Source organism: Chlorocebus sabaeus, chromosome 22 (assembly GCF_047675955.1).
Source record: "Chlorocebus sabaeus isolate Y175 chromosome 22, mChlSab1.0.hap1, whole genome shotgun sequence".
NCBI classification, from domain to species: domain Eukaryota; kingdom Metazoa; phylum Chordata; class Mammalia; order Primates; family Cercopithecidae; genus Chlorocebus; species Chlorocebus sabaeus.
In genome coordinates, this window is record NC_132925.1 from 43,918,941 (window position 1) to 43,937,748 (window position 18,808).

Below are 18,808 nucleotides of genomic sequence, written 5' to 3' on the forward strand. Positions count from 1 at the left end.
AGATGTTTACTAATAAACTAGGGTGGTTGCCTGCATCACCATTTGCTGGAGACACTTTGCTTCCTGGAGACAAACATTCTCCACTCTGCTCTCCAGGAGCTTGTAGGGGCCTCACAGAGAAAACCAAGGGCCCAGACTCCCCTGTTGCCCATCCCTAGTTCTGTTCACCATACCACAGAAGAGCTAACAGGGAGAGCCTTGGATGAGATAAGACTATGAAATCTTTGCAGCCCAAGCACTGGCCCACGTTGCTTAATCCAACTATGATGATACCCGGGATCCACGGGCCTTGGTTTTAAAGCTGTAGAAAACTGTCCCCCAGAAACTAGGTCAGTTTTTCTTCCAGCTTCTGCTTCTAGCATCTGAAACCCTATTGAAGTGAACTTGGGGTCAGGAGGAGGGAAAATGAGGAGAGCAGGGACACAAAGGCAGTTCTTCTGGGGTGGTAAATGGGGGGCAGTTGGAGAGGCTTGCTAAAGCAGTCAGCAGTCTGTAGAAGCTGCTGATCCCAGCTGATCTGTGACTCCTGACCAGTGAGTCCCATGGCTCCCCATCACCCTTTCTGAGGCAGGCTGTGGTCATTATTATGTGGACTTACCTTGTCCTTTTCCCTCATCCTATTTCTGCCCTGTTCTTCCCCCAACATCACTGAGTATCCTTGTCTGTGTCTGTCCCTTCCAGACGAGCATGGTATCTGTGGAGGGCCTCACGAAACTGGTGGACCCCTCCCAGCTGACGGAGGAGTTTGACGGCTCCCTGGACTACAACCACGAGGAGTGGATCGAACTGCGGCTCTCCCTGGAGGAGTTCTTCAACAGCGCCGTGCACCTGCTCTCGCGCCTGGAGGACCTCCAGGAGATGCTAGCCCGGAAGGAGTTTCCTGTGGATGTGGAGGGCTCTCGGCGGCTTATTGATGAGCACACACAGCTCAAGAAAAAGGTGCTGAAGGCCCCTGTGGAGGAGCTGGACCGAGAGGGGCAGCGGCTGCTGCAGTGCATCCGCTGCAGCGACGGCTTCTCAGGACGCAACTGCATCCCGGGCAGTGCCGACTTCCAGAGCCTGGTGCCCAAGATCACCAGCCTCCTGGACAAACTGCACTCCACCCGGCAGCACCTGCACCAGATGTGGCACGTGCGCAAGCTCAAGCTGGACCAGTGCTTTCAGCTGCGGCTCTTTGAGCAGGATGCTGAGAAGGTAGGAAGGGAACAGGCCAAACCTGAGCTGGGATGGGGGTGAGGGAGTAGAGGTTGCTCATCCAACTTTCTGATTAATGATAGTACTTTTCTGGAAAGTACTTTAAAACAGTGTGCCTACTAGTTTTAGCCAGTGTAATTTGTTTTTTAAGCTCACCGTTATATAGTATTTAATATATGCTCAGTATTGTTCTAAGCACTGTGTGTAAATTTACTCATTTTAATCCTTTCAAGAGTCCTAAGAGATAGGCATACTATTATAATCACATTTTGTAGATGAAGAAACTGAGAGGTTAAAGAATTCACCAAGCTGGGAAGTGCAGTCTGGCTCCAGGGTCCACGCTTTTACCTACCGTTAGAAGCTGCCCCAAGTGCCTGTAATGAGTTGCTCAAGCCAGCTAAGGAACAAAAACAGTACTGTTAACAGCCACTATAATATTAACTAGTGATTATGGCCCTGCAATGTATTTTACCATTGACAAACCACTTTTCACACAGTCTTATTTAATCTGCGTAATCCTTTGATCCTTACGGGTTGAGTGGTGGCATCTCTCTTGACATGCAGGGAAATGGATGTTCTTTGATCTTGGGTCTACAGTGACACAGCTGACATCTGAATCCAGCATTTTTCTGTTTCCAAGTCCAGATCTTCCTGCCATACCCACTTGTTTCCAGAGGTTTCTCTTTAGCTGCTAAGCACTTTCTTGAGTAAGACACCATTTTTTCCAGCAGTGAATTTTCAAAGCTTTCCCCTTATCAGGGGAAAGTAAGATAAGAGAATGTAAAAAAGGAAAATTGCATATAGTGCCTCTTTGCTGAGGATCCAAGGGTATCTTCCCTAGATTCTCTTTAAGCTAAAGAGAAGAAAGAAGAGTTTACTATTATATGTGCTTTAAGAAGAAGACAGTAGGCTCTCCTCCTATCAGTTTTCTGGATGTAACATATTTAAATGGACAATACTGTTCTGAGGGATGCCATGACATCTCTCAGTAACCTGTGAATTTTACAATGTCTGATGTGATGGTTTTCTGTCTTTTAAGAGCTCATTTTGAAAAATGTCTCTAGGTATTTTTAAATGATGAAATCGAGATCTTAAACTCTCTGTATAAGTGTGATCCCAATTTATGTACTAAATATAACTGCAAGAAAATTTACCAGAATGTTAATAGTTTTGCTTCCTTGGGGCAGAATTATGGTTGATTTTAATTTCTCTGTATAATTTTATAAGGCTTTCTAATTTTTTATAACATATAGTAAAAAAAATTAGTATATGCCTTTTTTAATGCATATCACTTTTTATAGCATATCCCTTTTTATATACATTTTGAATATGATTTAAGCAAGTTTTGGGAACTTCTGACCTTTCTTGGGGCTCTTTGCCCAGTGGCCTGGCAGCCCTGGCCTGGGCTGCTCTGGGAAGGGCAGCTTAGATCTCAGAATTCCTGCATTGCTCACCGAGTGATGAGATGCCAGGGCAGGAGCCAGCTGTTCTGTGAAGCCAGAATCAGGTACTTTGGCTCTATGGCCAGATTTAGAAAGATCTGGAACATCTCTTTTTTCTTGAGGCCTGTTTTGCTCTGGGGCAGGGAATCTGCTTTGCAGCCTGGCCTGCGTGCCTGTTTCAGCGAGCAAGGGACAGAAAGGGAGGTGGAGGACTTAGGTCTGCCTAGGCATGTTTTAGAGTTTGGAGCACTTCATGGTATCTCTGAGGCTCAAGGACATGGGAAACCTGCATAGGGCACAGATAGTGCCTGTCTGAAAAACCAAGCAAATAGCATACCATAGCTCCAGAAGTTCCCAGGTCAAGGACGCTGCCCTTCTAGGACCTGCCACGTTCCATTCAACAGGGCAGTAATTGCTGTTACACATAGATTCTCTCAATCCATGCTCCTAAGAATTGTATAGTATATGATAATTACTATTTTACAATTGAAGAAGTGGAAACTCGGAGAGGTGAAGTGGCTGGCCCGAGGTCATACTGTTAGTTAGCCAGGGCCACTGTCTTAGTCTGTCTCCAAAGCCCATCCAAGCTCTTATCCAATAACCGTGTTGTCCCTCTGCTCCCAGAACCTACTTTCTGCTACCACTGAACACCACCTGTTAGCCCCTGTCTCCTGGCGCATGCCTGATGGCCCTAGAGAAAAATCCCAAATCCTACCTTTTAATGCTCATTCCATAGCAGGGGCTCTTTCTGTGCCATGGACTCTTTTGGTCTGGTGAAGCATATGGACCCCTTCTCAGAATAACATTTGTAAATGTACAAAAAATATACATAGGCTTGGAAAACAATTACTTAAACACGGTTATTTGCAGGAACAGAAAACTAAATACCACACGTTCTCACTTATAAGTGGGAGGTAATCATTGGATACTCATGGACTTAAAGACGGCAACATAGAAACTGGGGACTACTAGAGGCGGTAAGGAGAGAGGGGCCTAAGGGTTGAAAAACTAACTATTGGGTACTATACCCATACCTGGGTGATAGGATTATACCCAGGTAATAAACCTGCACAAAATATCCCCTGAATCTAAATTACATGTTAAAAATAAAATAAAGAAATACAGTGATTACATTTTAGAAATAGCAGCATTATATGTACTTTTAAATTAACATGCTAATAAGATCTACTTGAAGTCTAATTTAACTCTTATAATCCTGAAGCAGTGATGAACATAAATAAATGATGTTCCAGGACAACAACCCTGATATGATATGAAAATGTGTGTGTTTCTATTATAGTCAAAGACACCAGCAGTGCTAACACTAATGCAGTTTGTTGACTATGTTCATAATGGAAGAGAATGCTGTATTTCAGTTAGTTAGTGAAAATAAAGATATGATTTTTTTCCTATCCAAGTATATGATCCCTGAATTCTGTCCATGAACCCAAGGTTTAGAATGCCTGTTGTGTGATGTGCTCATACCTTAAAAAGGAGTGTGGGGGAGTGTGCGAATGTGCACGTGTGTATGTTCATGCATGTGCATGTGAGTAGAGGGGTGGGGAGAGAGGCAGAGAATATTCAAAACAAGGGAACAAAAAGGAGGATGGGATGAGGGCAGCCCAGGAATATTTTGAGGTTGAGTCAGTGGTGAAAATGCCACTCAAGCTTGACCCAGCTGCCACTGAAAATGTGCTGAGTGCTGGACAGGGTAGAAAAACAGTCCTTTTAAGTTGCTTTAAGATTAATTTAAAATATCTGCTCAGAGCTGAGTACCTCAGCCTTTGACTTATTTGGTGACTTTGGAAGGGGATGAAGAGGGTGATGGTCTGGAATAAGGGCTGTGAGTGTGGATCCACATCTAAACAAGGGCTTGAGGAAATAGTTACTGTCTGAGCCAAGTCTTAGTCTTCCTTCTGGTGGGAGGCTGGTTGGCGGAGGCCTCTAATTCCAGATCTGGGAAGCTCTTGGCAATCAGAGGAGTCTGGTGATAGTTCAGCCTCTATTTTTGTAAAAGAGGTGGGCGCAGTCTTGCCCCTGGCCTTGCAGGGTGACAGCTTATTCCCAAGGGCTTGAAAATGGGTTGGTGTTCCCCATTTACCAGCTGGCCTTGGGGAGTGAAGCTGCCTCTCACTTCTTCCCCTGACACCTGTGGTGACCCTCCACATTCCCCATCTTGGAGGTGCTGGGGAGTGGACCATACTGTCTCCCAATTAAGCCTCTAGGGAGTAGGGCCTCTGTTCCACAGATAATTCATAAAGCAAGTCACTCATTCATTTAATAATCAATGTTGAACAGCTGTCATGGGCCCCCAAAAGAGGGGGTGGCCAGAAGTTCTGTCTGGAGCAGTTCGCCATCTAATTAAGGAAGTGAGCACATAAGCTCCTGTGTATTCACTTTTTTTTTTTAATTTTTAAAAGCAGGTTTATTGAGGTATAATTGATAAATAATAAGTGGCACATATTTAACATATATGACCTGCTAAGTTTGGACATGCGTAAACCTGTAAAACCATCAAGGTAATAGACATAGCCAGCCTCCAAAAGTTTTTTTGTTTCCCTTTGCATAAACTCTTACTTATTAAATGCTTTCTGTGCACCCTGTACTGTCCTAGGCACAGCCTCTGTGCTTGGAAATTTTCAGAGAAGAGGGAACACTGCAGCTCAGGAATGACAGGAAAGTCTTAATGAGCAATCTGTGGAAGCACAGAGTAATTCAGAGATGATTCAAACAATGCATGATGTTAGATGAACCACTTCAGTCTCAGCCGGGTGCCCTCTGGTCTATAACTAATGGGCCTGTCCTCCACTGTATTCACAGAACACAAGACGGGTCACCCCTCATTGGCCTGGTGCAGATTAAGGCTCTCTATGCAGCCCTGTTTCACATCCGGCCACCCCTCCAATTGCAATAGACCCTGTGTGATGAAGGTGTCTGCCCTGCAAACACAACCTATTACTGAAGAGAAGGAATGGGTCTCTTCCCCACTGGGGGCCATATGTGGTCTTAAAGGTCATTACGTAGACTCATTGTAGATGTGCCTTTGGCAAATGGAAGGGTGAGTGCTACTCAGTGGAGGATCCTCCCCATACACACCCCTTACTGGGTGCCTAGGACACATCTTATAATGGTAAAACTAGAAGCAACCGTGAAGTCCACATGTCTACCTCCTACACACTGCAGAAATCCCAGCCTTGCCATCTGATGACAGTCATTATGACCTTGTGATGTCAGTGTGCTGATGCCAATGATAAGTATCAGAAAATACTGAAACTCCCATCTGCCTTCTAGTCTGGGGAAGGCCCTCAGTCTTCTAGTCTTTCAGTGCTTCGAAGAGCTCTGGTGCATAACTAGACTTAACGGATTGAGAAATCTTTATCTACTTCATTTCTGAATCAAGGAAGCTCTACTGATGTCTACCCAGGAGGCCCATTTTTTAGTCTTGCCCAAAGCTATTCTGGAAAGGAGAAGATATTCGCACTTTGGGAGAATCCCCAAAAGAGTGAACAAAGCTGGTTAATGGGGCTTCCAGTATTGGAATCATGCCTATTATTGGTTTATGCAGCACATTGTATTTATTTCATGTGTAAATGCATGGTTGGGAAACACTCAAGACAAGATCCTTATCACCCTGCTTGAGAGGATATTTTGGTGCCCACCTCCCCCATGACCAAGACACCTAGCCCAAATGAGAATCTCTCATTTGTTTTTAGGTGTTCAGTGGAGACTGTGGCCTCTGTGGCTGTCTGGCCCTGCCTTTACCACTATGGGAAAGCTCACCTTGGAAAACCTAATTTTTAAATGCCGTACTGCAGTATTCATTTTTGCATGGCAAAATTCTGTTCATATTCATGGGTGCCATGCTGAAATGGAGCTGTGGTGGGTGGGGTTAGGATTTGTCCTGGGGTGACACTTACCAATTGTGAGACATCAGGCACATCTTTAACTTCTCACCCCCAATTATGTTACTGACAAAACAAAGATAAAGAATTTGTGCTACTTCTACTTCAGCGTCTTTTGACTTTTCTTCTGCTTCCACACTGCACTGTTCTCATGCACAATACTCTCTCTTCATGAAGACATCTTTCCACAGGAGAAGTGGGGTGGCCACGGTGATGGTGGTGGTAGCTTTGGAGGTGGTGATGATTTGAGAATAAACTTCTGAGGAGATGTACCAGAATCTGCAGAGTGGTTTGATAAAGCCCCACCCCACCCCAATCCATTCTTCTTCCTTCCTTTTCCTTTGAGACTTGCTGCACTAAATAAATATCTAAGCCCTTTTACAACTTAACTATTGTATAATACTTCTTGCTTTTTTGTTCTTCCCTACCTATTTATAGTGGGTTCTTGTCTTTTCAGGATTGTTACCTTGGGTCATTATGAAAAATAAGAAACCTCTCAGCAAATAAAACCCTACTCCCTTGAGGTTTTGTTTGTTTGTTTATTTATTTGTTCACTTAAAAAAAAAAGACAAACTTCTTCGCAGGGTTGTTTTGAGAACTGAGTGGGGTGATGTATGTAGCAGTGCCTGGCATGGTGCCTGGCCCAGCATAACTATGCCAGGAACATTGGCTTCCCTTCCTTCTCCCTGCGCTATTTCAGTTATGATTTACTCTTCAGTCATGGGTGCCTGCTGAGACCATGAAGAGTATCACTGATGCTCTCTTCCAAATGAACCTGCTCTAAATCATTTTCAGTTATCCTTAATGGAACAAAATTCAGAATTGATTTTTGAGAGAAGTTGGAAATTATGGTATAGATTCATGGGGGCCCTGCAGGTCATCAGGCTATGCCGTGCCCCTGGGCAGGGCACAAAAGAGGAGCACATAGGTCAAATTGAGATCACACCTGAGGTGTCAGGGCGGGGAGATCCTCCACGGGGAAAGGCCTCTGGAAAAACAAGGTCTGTCCTTGAAGCAGCCCCAGAGGAAGTGATTCTTCCTGGTGTCCCATGAGAGGTGAGCCCCCATCCCCATGCACCCTCTACATCTGAGACACTTGTCACCTTCTACTGTGCAGTATAGCTAAGAGCATATTTGTCTTATTCTCTTGCAAACTTGGGGCCAGAAATACTTCCTATGGCAATGTTTATGCATTTTAACATTCTTGGAAGTCTGTGCAAACAAAATAATGTTGCTTTTATGTTAATCACCGTGAGAAAATCTACACTAGGCACCACTGGGCATCGTGGTAGGGAGCAGACCACTGTGCTAAGGGTGATGTGCTTATTGTGTTTTGAGGTTGGTATGTCCTGTTGGCCACATTAGCATTGCAGGACGTCCCCAGGATGCCCCGTCACTGGGCAAAGTATCCCCTGCTATTTCCTGTCCTCTTCCTCCAAGGTATAAACAGTTCTGGTCACTCCCTAGAGCCCAAAACAGGACCCAAAGTCTTATCCTGCCTGGGGTGACCAGAACCAGTGGGGCTGTTGTAGAGAAATCCTGCTGCTTCTACTTCCCTGGTGGGCCCTGGCCCACAACATCTTCTCTTCCCCACACCTCCAATACCCCCATTCCCCATGAGGCAGCAGCAACATGATTCCACTGTCATTTGTCAAAGTGAAGTGCCTTTGCGGTAATTACAATATGTAATTCTTTTGGGAATGTTCAAAGTATTCTCACACCCATGACCTTAGAGATTTTATGGCCCAGCCCTTCCTTTTACATAATAATCTTTGACCCAGAGCAGAGACCCACCCTAAAATCATCCAGTCCGTGGTTCGTCATCTGAGCCTCCCATGTACTGTATGTGGTAGGCCAGGTGTGCACGTAAAGGGGCATCATTTCACAGATGGAAAAGCTGAGACTTGGTGTGCTTGAGTGGTTTGCTTGGGATAGAGTCCTCTGCTTTGAAGCTGGTGCTCCTCCCTCTTCTCCCAACACACACACCCACACACACACGTGCGTGCATGCAAACACATGTGCGCACGTGCACACACACACACTGTCTACACCCTCTCTTTGGAGGCTCCTTGCTGATGGTGGCATGTGCCAGCAACCTAGGTGGTGGCTAAAAGGGCTGGGGGCTAGGAGGATAAGGGTCACTTGACATGTGTCCTCACCAGTGCTGTGGTGAAGGGACAAGCACTTGACAGGCCTCCAGAGGGGCGTGTCATATCTCTGTGTTGTTCAATTGCCTGAGCCCTTCATGTTGGGAGGGAGGCTTCAAAGAGCTGTGACCTTCGGGGTGGCCGGAAGGGCAAGGCCTTTACTGGGTGGTTGTAATTTCCTGCTTTTTTTGGAGAAAGGCTCCGGTGCCCTCTTGGTCCTGCTCTCCCCCTTCGTACTGAGACCTTAACCACCAAACCCCTCCACCTCCTGTTGACTGGGCTCAGGGCAAGGAAGTGTGTCTGTGTCCCGCCCCCTGACACAGAACACAGTGTCCTGTATTATTTCCAGCCTGCTGGTCCTGGGAATTCCGACTTACTTTTTCTCATTTCCTCCCCTTGAACATTAGAAACATTAGATTCTAAAAATAATCTAAGTCACAGTGTTCTACAGGCTGCATGTGTGTGTTTTCTCCCAAAGCTGTTTTTCTCCCTCTTAAGTCCTTTCTCTCTCTCCTTTCTTCCCTCTCCTGCATTTTCAGCCCCATTTGTATCCTGAGATTAGCAGGCCTGCAGGAGGAGTGTGGGTGTGGAGAACAGAATGGAGGAAGGATGGGGAAGAATGCTCAGGCATGAGGCTTGGCTCGCTTCCACAGTTCTCTCAAGAGGGTGGAAGGTGCCACGACCTGAACTGCTGTGTGTAAAGAGTCTGCCTATGCAGCCCCTGCTTATGAATGGACCCCATAGAACTGTGGACCCCATAGTGACTCTTTGGAACTGAGAACTGAGACACTGTGTTAACAGTACTTTCCAGAATCTGGGTTGTCACACTGACTCTGTCTGCAGCAATTGAGGTGAGCTGTGAAAAGAAGGTCTGATCAGAGATGAAATGTGTGTGTGTGTGGTGCAGGGCAGTAACTGAGAAAGGTTCATTGACTAATTCATCAACAGATATTGAGTGTCTACTGTGTGCCAGGCCTTCTGCTGGGACTATGTCTCTCTACTTTTACCCTAGCCCTTGGATAGAGGATAGTCTAAGGCAGTGCAGAGAAAATCAGAATTAGCACTAATGTAATTCTTGATACATTGTAAGGAAAAGATGGTTTAGAGAGTCACCACTCCAGGACATCCCCAGGATGTGGAGAGAGCCACCACTCCAGTGGCTAAAACCTGGGTGAGTTATGATATCAAGGTCTCTATTGGTCTCTGGGTGGGGGTAGGGCTGGTGGAGGTGGGGTGGGTGTCTTAGTATGTATGGGAGAAAAAGCATGGGGGTGGTCCAAGCATAAAGGAAACATGTCAGCTCTGCCGCAGTAGGGGAAACGGGAAAGGTTTTGGTACCCTGTTTGAAGAATTAAGGACATTTCAGGTGTACTTTATAAAGTAAAACAAATTGAGTCTCTGTTTGGGGTGGGAAGCTTTCACAAGGTTTCTTTCCAGGCATTTTACTTTGAAGAACCTGCTTTCCTTTCTTTTTTCTACCTTCTACCCTTCTCCCCTGTTCCCCTTCTGCTCCCTTTCCCACTTGCGACCTTCCTGGTCCTTGCCCTGGCATCTCCTCAGGCTTGTCCTTACCTTTCGTGCACCTGTTCTCTCTGAACATGTTGCATGGCCTTCCTTTTCCATTCCTGCTTCCTTCCTTGGTCAGAGTTAAGGAAGAGTCCCATGCAGAGTTCAGGCCTCCTGTGGGGGACGGAGAGAGCACTGGCTTTGGAACTGGAGAGACCTGGGTTTGAATCCCTGCTGGGCCACTTGTAGCTGAGTGACTGTGTTCAGTTCACCCCCTCTGAACACTGGTTTCTTTATCTCTAAAACATAGATTTTAATATATGCCTTAGGATTATTGTGTGAGTTAAAGAAAATGTACATAAATCTTCCAGTGTGGCTGGAGCCTTGAAGACACTCGGCACATGGAACAAATGGCAGATTTGTGGAGACAGACTTGTGCTGGCCTGTGTAAATGAGTGGAATCAGCAGTAGACAGTTGCCTGGGGAGGCTCTCTTGTGAGGCATGCGTGGGGAATACAGCCCTATCCACAACAAAGATGCCAGAGTAGACAGTAAGCAGCCTGTGGCAGCAGAGCATGGAGGTGAGGTAGAACCTGGTGGCTGGAGAAACCAAGAAGGGATTTTGAGGAGGAACTCATCAGTGGGTATTAGACACAAGGTCGGCTGCTAGCAGGGAGAAAAGGAAATGGAAGCTGTAACCAGGCTGGCAGGATCTTAGAGAACACTTGCTGAAGATAAGCCAATCACTATGCTGAGCACTGTGCCAGGGATGGGCATTTGGAAGATGAGCTGCATTCAGGCCTTGCCATGTTGGAGTAGAGGGCACCAGGAAACAAATAGCCATTGCACATGTAAGTTCACAATGGTGTCTATCAGTGCTGTGGGAGCATAGAGGGAGACATGTTCAGCCAGGGTTTGGGATGCAGGGAGATGGAAGAGTGTGAACAAAGGCACAGCAGCCTCAAAAGGCAGGCTGGATCCTGGGAATGTCTGCAGTCGGGTGTGGCTGGAGCACAGGCTCTACAGGAAGGAGTGCAGGAGGTCCATGTTCACGCCATATGGGTTACCAGGATTCAGAGCACAACAGAGAGTCAGAAGTCTGTGGAATAACCAGTGGACCACAAGGAAAACTAGATTCTAGCAAATGGTTCAGGTCTTGCCAGGAGCATCTGAGAATCCTAGAGTCTTTGATTCAGGTCCAATCCTTTACCCAGGGCAGAACTCCCTTCCAGATGTGCATTTTTCCAGATTCTTCTGAGCATTTTCAGGGCTGAGGAAGCCACAGCTTTGTGAGGCAGCCTGTTCCACTGTTCTGTAGCCCCAGTTGTTAGAAAGTCCTCCTTCCAGCAGGCCAGACTCTACCCTCCTGTAGTTCCACCCTGTAGTCCCAGCTCTGTCTCCCAGGGTCACTGGGGAAATACTCTCTTCCTTCCCCTACAGGGCAGCTCTCTCACAGCTTGGGGACAGTGCTTGGGGACCCTCCTCATGTTTTCTTCACCAGATAAAGTTCTGTGAGTTCTTTCAGCCTATTTTCATTTGACATGGGCTCTAAACTCTTTAATGCAGCTTTCCTGGGACCAGTTTTTCAAATGTGTGAGGGGACACAGGAGGAGTCTGAGGCTTTTGGTCCCACTTGCACAGGTGAGAATGAGATTTTGTATGCGTAGGTGCACTAGTTTTTGTAGCCCAGGTTGATCTGAAACCCCAAGAGTTTGCCCACCCCAGAGAGTGATGTTCTCTCACTCGAATGGAGAGAGACACTATCTCATATGTAAATACAGGAGGATGTCTTCTCACATGTGAGCACAGAGAGATTTTTCTAGTATGGAACTGTTGAGTTAAAGCATTCTGGTGCCAAGGTCAGTAGTAGTTACTGTTTCTCAGGGAAAAGCCCAACTCAAGGGTATCTACTATTCAACCCTGTTCCTGTATCCCATGGCTCTTCCTGAGGTCATTCCCAAGGAGAGCTAAAGCCTCATAGTCTTATATTCTAAAGAGTCGGAAACCTGTGGTAAAACCAACACGGCACATGTATCAAACCTGCACGTTGTGCACGTGTACCCTAGAACTTAAAGTATAGTAAAAAAAAAAAAAAAAAAAAAAAAAAAAGAAAAAAAACACACACAAAGGAATATTAATCTCTTGGAGGAAATCTACCACTAGCTGAAATCCCAGAAGGGTTCTTCCCCCAGTCCCTCATCCCATGGCCCCTTTGAAATCGCACTCTCTTGGTTTGCTCACCTCCAGCCTCTCCTTTAGTAAGCTTTCTGTAGCATAAGAATGTCCTGCTATAGGAACAACTGCTGCTGTGGTGAGAAGATATACTCTGTAACATATGCTTTCTGGTGGAGAGATAAAAGAGGGTTTGGTTTCCTCCATCCTCTTTAGAGACTGGGTTGACCAGCTTGTCCCAGATTTCTCTGGGGAGATGACCTTGTCATGAGGTAGCAAGAGGGGGTACAAACACAAGGGCCCTAGAATGGAGAGTGAGACTGGACTTGGGCATTCAGCTCCCATCCCTCAGGGTATTCTCTTCTGCACTTTGCACATTCCCACCTTTTCATGCCTTTGTTCATGCCAACTCTCCTCCCATTTGGAATGCCTGCTCCACTGTATGTGCCTATTAAAGCCCTCCCTCAGCTGAAGGTCCAGCTCAGATGCTACTCTCTCTGTTCTCCCCTGTTGGAGGTGCTTTCTCTCTCTGAGCATTTCCTGCAGCCCTTATCCATCCCCCTCAAATCATCCCTGTTCCATCCCATCTAGCATTATAGCTAGGTGCTCAAAGACCTCATTCCCCCAATTATATTGAAAATTTCTGGAGGTCAGGACCAGTGTCTTCAATTACTCTGTGTTGACCAGAGGCACATAGTGCCAAATAAATAAATAGTTGACCGTGACACAGTCTGTACTCACTGGGCTGCTTGAGAATAGAACTTCTGTGAACATTGAGCTGGCACAAGAGCACCACCTACTGCTGAATGGTTTCTAGGAACGCTACCTTAATGCACTCACTGTTGAAAACCAGGGTGTTAGCAAGTTTCACCTTGCAATGGAGGAGTGATTTGGAGGCAGGAAACGGGTTCTGGTCCTTTTATACTAATCCAAGTGGGAACAGATGAGGTGGTAGTGAAGTAGAAAGGGAAGGGGCAAACCCTCAAGACACTCTAAAGGAAAGAAAATGAGACCAGTGACTGACTGGATGTCAGGGAGCAAAGGCAGCAGCACCAAGGCCTTCATGTTGGGAGAACTGGCAATGGGACATGAGTGGGAACAAATCCCAAAGACATTTTGGAAGACATTTGGAAGATAATTAAATGAAATTTTAATTTTAATTTCTTTTAAGGCACAGAAACGTGAAAGTGAAAGAAGTGATTATGAAGGTTACTAAAAACATTATCATGTGTTAGCTGGTTATTGCATTTCTGCCCTACTTTTTTTTTTTGGAGATGGAGTTTCGCTCTTGTCACCCAGGCTGGAGTGCAGTTGTGCGACCTTGGCTCGCTGCAACCTCCCCCTCCCGGGTTCAAGCGATTCTCTTGCCTCAGCCTCCTGAGTAGCTGGGATTACAGGCATCTGCCACCACACCTGGCTAATTTTGTGTTTTTAGTAGAGATAGGGTTTCTCCATGTTGGTCAGGCCGGTCTTGAACTCTCAACCTCAGGTGATCCACCTACCTTGGCTTCCCAAAGTGATGGGATTACAGGCATGAACCACCGCGCCTGGCCTCTGCCCTACTTTTAGGGACAATGGGTGCTATCTAAACACAGGCATTCACCTTGGTCTTCTGGCAGCCTTGAGGAGTGATGGGGCTCTTCATTCAGTAAGTTCTTCCTAAGCCCTGCAGAGTATACCCTGCAGGGTCTGGAAGCTGGAAACACTGCCAAGCTTCTTGTGGATGTGCCCAGCCTGGCTCCCTGCATGGCCCCTTACCTGCCTGAGCCCCATTGCAGAGGCTGCTGCTGGAAGAGGGGAGAAGGGGCAAAGTGGGGTGCCTAGTCCTCCTCCTAAGCTCAAGGTCAGGCCCACCTAGCACATACCAGCATAGCTAGGTGGTGGTCTTCTCCCCAAGAGAAGGAATCCCACAGGGAGGCCTGCCTCCTTCTCCCAGAGAGGGGCTCCTGAATGAAGAGCTGCCTCCTCCTTAGCCTCATGTGGAGCTTTGTTCCCAGATGTGCAAGTGATTGGCACAGCCGATTTTAGGATGTGTGGGAGGACTGGATGAGAACATCCAACAGACACTCCATTTTTGCAGTAACAATAATAGTTACCATTTATTGAGTATATCCCTTATGCCAGGAACAACCATTAGCTCATCTAAATTAACTTGCCAAGGGCCAGATCTCAGTGCCTAAATTTAGCTCTGGGATAAAGTTGGGCATTATTTTCTCAGCCTGGATTAAATAGGATTTGACCTCTTCAAGTCTACATTTTGGGAAGTGAGTGAAGTACATTCCCTCACTCTGTTCCTGAAAATATTTTATCAGCATTTGTGGTTCAAATGGAAGGAATTTGGCCACTCAGAGTGAATATCCCGGGGCTGTCTGGGCTGACTCCTGGCTTGGTTAGTTCTGTTTCTCATCTGCTTGACTTGCTGGCTCCTGGATGACCATTCCTTCACCAGAGGAGGGTAGTCAGTGTGTTGCCACTGCTGCAGGGAATAGAGTGCATCTAGGTTCACAGGCTGGAAATAAAATGCAAAAACACCTTATTTAAAGTCTGAAAATATTTATATTAATGACTTGGTGAGATTTTTTATTACATCACTTAACTTGAGGAGGGCAAGAGCAAGGAGAGCGGCCTTTTAAGGCTTAGCATTGAGCGTGTACTTCTCCAGACAGCGCTGAACTGCAGCTCATCTGTCAAGAACAGTGTGTGATTTTAGCATGAAGTTTCACAGTCTTAGTTTCTCTAATCAGACAGCAGCTACTTGTTGTGACTGCCAGTTTATCTTGTCTGAACCCAGGGGAAGTGGAAAGAGACTAGCATGCATTCTGGATCTGCTATGTATCATATGCTGTACTCAGTATTTTTCATATATTATCATATTATGATCTTTATCTTCTTTGACCCAGACTTTTGAAGAGTTTGTGTGAAAAAGATGGGAGAGGGAATAAAATGGAGGAGAAAGTGGAGGCAGAGACCATCAGTTGGTGAGCAGTCTGCAATGTGCTAGTTGATTTTTGTTCTATGAGATCAAGGCTGGCTTGGTCTCCCCTTTGCAATGAAATAAATGCCTGTATATCTGGGAGGGTCTCAGTGTAGACACTCACTTCAGGGTTAAAAGCAAACCTGAGCTATCACTGCCCTCCAGTGGTTCCCCAGTGCATTTTTTGCCCTTTGTGATCTGGTATCTCCCTATCTCCTACTATCCCTTCTTTCTATCCCTCATTTTATGCTGCTGCTTTAAACCTCCAGGCCTTTGCTCAAGCTATTTCCTCTAATTAAAATGCCCTTTCAAACTACACCTTCTTTGCATGATGAAATCCTGTTGTCTTTCAAGTGCTGTCCAGGTGTTGCCACCCAGAAGCCCTCCATGCTTTTCCCTAACCCTACCTCTGCCAAGTTGGACCAAGTGCTCCTCTACTGTCCGCCCACAATATACGTCTCTTATAGTATTTTTCACATTTTATTAACATGAACAGAATATGGAATGTGTCTGTCCCCCTCACTAGACTGTGGCCTTGATCTTTTATCCCCAGTGTCTAATCCAGTGTCTGGAATACAATGAGCACTCCACACGTGAATGAACAAGCACACTAAACATCATGAGCGTGTAACTCTGGGTGTCAGGATGCTTTGGGCTGCAAGAAACAGAAGACGAGTAAAATTTGCTTAAATATCAAGGAAATGTATTCACATTTTAAGTAGTCACTCAGAGACAATGATGTGAGCTTTAAGATTGATGAATCAGTGCGAGCCTGTCTTCAGGCACTCGGGATCTTTCTGTCTCACTGATCTGCTGAGATCTCACTGTTTGGCCGAGAGCTTCATTGCAAGGCTGTTTCCCTTCATGGTTCTAAGACAGCTGCCAGTTGTAACAGAGCAACGTGCTTCACTATTCCCCAAGTGATAGGGGTAGCAGGAGAAGGAGGGAGAAACACAGGCAGACATTGACTTCTCTTTCCCAGAAGCTCTAAGCAAATCTCTCCTCAATTTCGTTGGTTCATACTCACTAAGACAAGCCCAGTCCTGAACCTGTAAATAAAAAGGGGAGTGAAATCAGTATGACTGGTTTGAACAAATGATCTGGGGTGAAATGAATGTTAAGGAATCGATGTCCAATATACTACTCTAGAAGGAGTACTATATCCTTCTTATCCTTAGAGTCTATCATGTCCCATTTTCTCTTTCCTTTCCTCTGGAACTCTAAGTATGCCTGTGTTAAAACTACACTACCCAACAGGGCAGTCAGTAGCCACATCTGGCTAATTAAACTTAGTGAGTACAGTATACACTACTGTGGTGATAGATACACTACAAGCTCCCAGACTTCACTGCTATGCAATCTATCCATGTAGCAAAATTATATTTGTATCTTTTAAATTTATACAAATAAAAAATTAATTAAAAATAAATTTTGTTTGTTCATTTGTTTGTTTTTGAGACAGAGTTACGCTCTTGTTGCCGAGGCTGGGGTGCAGTGGCGTGATCCCAGCTCACTGCAACCTCCGCCTCCTGGGTTCAAGTGATTGTCCTGCCTCAACCTCCCAAGCAGCTGGGATTGCAGGCACATGCCACCATGCCCGGCTAATTTTTGTATTATTAGTAGAGATGGGGTTTTGCCATGTTGGCCAGGCTGGTCTTGAACTCCTGACCTCAGGTGATCCACCTGCCTGGGCCTCCCAAAGTGCTGGGATTACAGGCGTGAGCCACTGCACCCTGCTTAAAAATAAAATTAAAAACTCAGTTTCTCAGTTTCACTTGCCACATTTTGAATATTCAAAAGGCACCTAGTGGCACACCAACTGGACAGGACAGATATAGAACATGTCTGTCATCACAAAAGGTTGTACTGGACGGCACTGTACTAGATCTTTTAGTTATGTCCCATATCTCTTCTGCTGTGTTTTGTGCTTCTATTTGCTTTTCTCTCTGTGCTTCAGTGTGCTGTTTTCTTTCTTCTGTTTTCTTTCTTTTTCTTTCTCTTTCTTTCTTTCTTTCTTTCTTTCTTTCTTTCTTTCTTTCTTTCTTTCTTTCTTTCTTTCTTTCTCTCTCTCTCTCTCTCTCTTTCTCTCTTTTCTTCTCTCTCTCTCTCTCTCCTTCTTTTTTTTTTTTTTTTTTTTTTTCTTTTGCGGAGTTTCACTCTTGTTGCCTGCCCAGGCTGGAGTGCAGTGGCATGATCTCAGCTCACTAAAACCTCTGCCTTCTGGTTTCAAGTGATTCTTCTGCCTCAGCCTCCCAAGTAGCTGGGATTACAGGCACCTGCCACCACGCCTGGCTAATTTTTGTCTTTTTAGTAGAGACGGGCTTTTACCCTGTTAGCCAGGTTGGTCTCAGACTCCTGACCTCATGATCTTTCTGCCTTGGCCTCTCAAAGTGCTGGGATTACAGACGTGAGCCACTGTACCCTGCCCAGTGTGCTGTTTTCTATTGATTTGTTTCAAGTTCATTCATCCTGCTTGCTGTTGCATCTATTCTGCTGTTACACTCATCCAGTGAATTCTTAAGTTCAGTATTATACTCTGCAATTCTAGAATGTTCATGCAATTCTTTTTATAGATTCTGATTCTCCACTGGAACATTCCAGTTTTTAATCCATTTTTTCCCTTTTCTTTAAGATGTCAATCATAGTTATTTCCTTGTCTGCTAATTCATATCTCGATCATCTTCTATAGCCAATTTTATTGTTTTGATTATCAGTAACTTTTCCCTGTCTCTTTATATATCTTATGATTTACCTTGTATTGTGGATATTGTAGATGATACATTGTAGAGGCTCCTGTTAGTTTATCTTTCCCTAAATATTTTGAAGTCTTATTCTAGAATATAATTAAATTACAAAAGATTATCTTGATCCCATTGAGCCTTGGTTTAGACTTCGGTATAGTAGGTATATTTTTATCTTTTTATTAATCCTAGGGTATAGCCCCTATTCTAAAGATAAGGCTCTTATTCCTATAGCTTGGTGTTTCTGGGGTCCCAAATGAATGCCCAGAGAGTTCATGAAAGCCTCTCTACTCTGCTTGAATTAGAACTCCCAGCATTTCCCCAGCACTGTGTGGCCTCTAAAATTTCTGTTTAGCTCTTAATATGCCCCATCTCTCATAGCTGTTTTCTGCTAGACTTTCTGGAGTCTTGTCCTGCATATGCAAAGCTTGGGATTTGGCTATGGACCTGAGGGAAATTTTAGTGAAGATTTTAGGTAGCTCCTCTGCATCTCCTTCCACTGTAATATCTTGTCACCCAAATTCCAGCCTCCTTACCAGTCCCTGAACACTAATATCCATTTTTCATATCCATCAAGACTATTGCTGCCCTCTGCTCAGCTTCTATTTCTCTGCTCCACAGTTAGGAAAATATCCTCAGGGAGAAAGCTGAGGTGAATATGGGCCTTACATTGTATGCTTTCCCTCTTTCAAGGATCTTTGATCTATATTAGTTATTGACCACTGCCTTT

General features: G+C 45.3%; 1 protein-coding gene across 24 annotated transcripts in view; it reads left to right on the top strand.

Annotated features, from left to right (window-relative positions):
- Positions 1–18,808, top strand: part of KALRN (kalirin RhoGEF kinase) — a 697,103-nt gene that overhangs the window by 235,349 nt on the left and 442,946 nt on the right. For all 24 annotated transcript variants that reach the window (XM_073009790.1, XM_073009791.1, XM_073009792.1 and 21 more), the window contains exon 5: positions 682–1,194. In XM_073009790.1, coding sequence (XP_072865891.1) covers positions 682–1,194 — 513 coding nt within the window. The remainder of the gene's footprint in view (positions 1–681; positions 1,195–18,808) is intronic.